Source organism: Penaeus japonicus, unplaced genomic scaffold, assembly GCF_977035675.1.
Source record: "Penaeus japonicus unplaced genomic scaffold, GWHDUDI00000001_assembly GWHDUDI00000622, whole genome shotgun sequence".
NCBI classification, from domain to species: Eukaryota; Metazoa; Arthropoda; class Malacostraca; order Decapoda; family Penaeidae; genus Penaeus; species Penaeus japonicus.
In genome coordinates this window covers 7501-10000 of record NW_028235024.1, presented here as the reverse complement: position 1 = coordinate 10000, position 2500 = coordinate 7501, and the positions used below count along the sequence as shown (strand labels likewise).

The window sequence follows — 2500 nt, the reverse complement described above, 5'->3', positions numbered from 1 at the left end:
GAACATAGTGGCTGAGGAAGAAGGAGAAGAAGAAGAAGAAGAAGAGGAGGAAGAGGAAAAGGATGATAACTCGATCCCCTCCAAAGTGGAAGAGCAAAGAAAACACACCAAGAAGAACCCCAAAGACAAGCCCGCCAACCGATTCGAACCACAGACGAGGCCACGTCGCTGTACAGGTCTCCAGTCAGAGGACCTCCCTGCAGAACCTCGCCTATCGAGTCACAAGAACCACCAGAAACGACACAAGCCTTTCTTTTCCAGTATCCTCTTCAAGTTTCCTTTGTTTCAGTTCGATGTTCCTTTCTCGAATTTCAGGATCTTGCCTCTTACTGATCCTTATGCCTTGCCGGACGATGATTGATTGCAACTGGTTTTGTTTTTTTCTTTTTTTTCATAGACTGTTCAATATCTTGCAATGTCAGACTCATGGTCATGTCACTTTGAAATCTCTTCTTTAAGCACATGGTCTTTGGTATCATTCTGAGATGTCTCTTTTGATGAAATATAGTTTTGTGATTATCTTATGTTATCCCGGTATCAAAATCATGGAAATGTATTAAAAGAAGTTTGAAAATGCCTGAATTATTTTGATTGATTGTGAGAAAATTACATTGGAAATCACAAGCAAGATGTACGGTTGATTAAACTTAACTAATACTGAGTCCCAGTTGTTATTCATTTCACTTGCTCCTTTTGAGGTCGTGTGGTATATGCAGGAAGTTGTAATACCTATAATTTCCAATAGTAATCTAATTACATTCCTCATATTTCGTCGTTTCTGTGGCGTTTGTTTGATTAGTAATCTTAAAGAGCTATCAGTAAAGTTGAAGCACCATAATACGTAATTATAATTCCTAATTGCTCAACGGCCGCCAATGGTCAGTGTTACTTGTATTCCTGTAGTCAATGGTTTCGACAATTACACACACACGCACACACACACACACACACACACACACACACACACACACAAAAAAAAAAAAAAAAAAAAAAAAAAAAAAAAAAAAAATTCCTATAAACGCTTTTGCCGGGCTCTACGTGACTGATAAAGAAACAGTAACGTAGAGAGAAAGAGACAGATAAATAAATATTTGAAGAGAACATATAATAGAAAAAAAAGAGAAAGGTGTGTTTATGTATGACACTTTGCCCTTATCTTCAAATACGAAGCCCTTTGACACGGACAAAAGATAGGATAACGGAAAATAAGTAAATCAAGAGAAACTCTTAATGTGTTATCTTCTTTGATGTGCTATTTCCAGTTCGGTTTCTTGTTATCCAAATCATCAGTTTCCTTCAGTCTTTTAAATATTTAAGCTAAAGAATATGATAATTTCTCTATGGGTTTCCTTTCTTTAATTTGATTTACGGTTTGATAAGAATAAGTACCAGGCTAGATTATGTTAATTAAATGTGGTAATAATCATAATTTTCATCCTTATATCGCGTTGAAGAAAGATCCAAGATGGATAATGAATAACTCTAGATGTAGAAGACTTATAAATATATTTATAATAATTATATGTAGAAATAAACAATAAATATCAGTATAATAAATATATGTATGATAAATACATGTCCATGTATGTCAGATGGAATAAATACGTAAATCATGTTTTCAAATTTTTATTTTAAATTGTAAATCAACAAATACAATGTAACAACATATATATATAACAGTAAGTAATTTGTATGGTTATATTTTTTAATGATAATGTTTACTAAAGGCTCTTTTGACACGCGCACACACACACACACACACATACACACACACGCACAAAAAAAAAATAATGATAATAATAATGATAATGATAATCATAATAATAATAAAATGTAAAAAAACGATAATAATTAAAAAGATAAAAGAGGAAAAAATAATAAAAGAATAAATAAAATACAAAATTGCTACTCCTCTTGTGGCAAAGGCAGGGGGTCCTGAAGTGACAACATTCTGAAGTTGCTGAAAGGCAAGTCAAACTGAAACAGGGGGAAGACCGTGATGAAACTCGCTCCATAAGGCTTATGTCTCCGATAATTCCCTCTGTCTCTCTTCCCTCCTTTATCCGTGTCGCTTCGAGGAAACCTGTCATGGGATTGACTGTTTTCTCTCTCTCTCTCCCTTTCCCTTTCCATCTCTTTATCAATTCCCTCTTTCTTTACATCTTCCTCTTGGTCAGTCCTCGAGTTTTCCTCTTCATCGTTATCGTCATTGCTTCTTCCTACGTTCGTTCGCAGATAGGGAGAATTTATGCCCTCGGTTCCTCCTTGAAGCTCCTCCTCCTGGGATGATGAATGGGGAGTGTCTTCTTCTTCTCTTCCTTCTCCTCCTCCTCCTCTTCCTTCTCCTTCTCGTTTTCCTTCTCTTTCTCCTTCTCCTCCCTATCTCTTATCTTCTTCTTTTTCTCTCTTTCTTCGCCTCTTTCTTTCTTCTCTTTCTCTTTTTCTCTTACTCGTCTCCCCACCCCTCCTCCTTCTTCTCTTCCTTCTCCTTCTCGTCTTC

The 2500-nt window shown here is 35.9% G+C and overlaps 2 protein-coding genes across 2 annotated transcripts in view; one reads left to right on the top strand and one right to left on the bottom strand.

Annotated features, from left to right (window-relative positions):
* LOC147466473 (uncharacterized) overlaps positions 1 to 662 on the top strand; it is a 7061-nt gene extending 6399 nt beyond the window's left edge. The window contains exon 4 of the mRNA XM_086535439.1: positions 1 to 662. This exon is cut by the window's left edge and continues 142 nt beyond it. Coding sequence (XP_086391565.1) covers positions 1 to 361 — 361 coding nt within the window. The 3' untranslated portion in view covers positions 362 to 662.
* Positions 663 to 1905: 1243 nt separating this feature from the next.
* LOC147466472 (uncharacterized) overlaps positions 1906 to 2500 on the bottom strand; it is a 4184-nt gene continuing 3589 nt past the window's right edge. The window contains exon 5 of the mRNA XM_086535440.1: positions 1906 to 1977. Within this exon, the coding sequence (XP_086391566.1) occupies positions 1906 to 1977 (72 nt within the window). The remainder of the gene's footprint in view (positions 1978 to 2500) is intronic.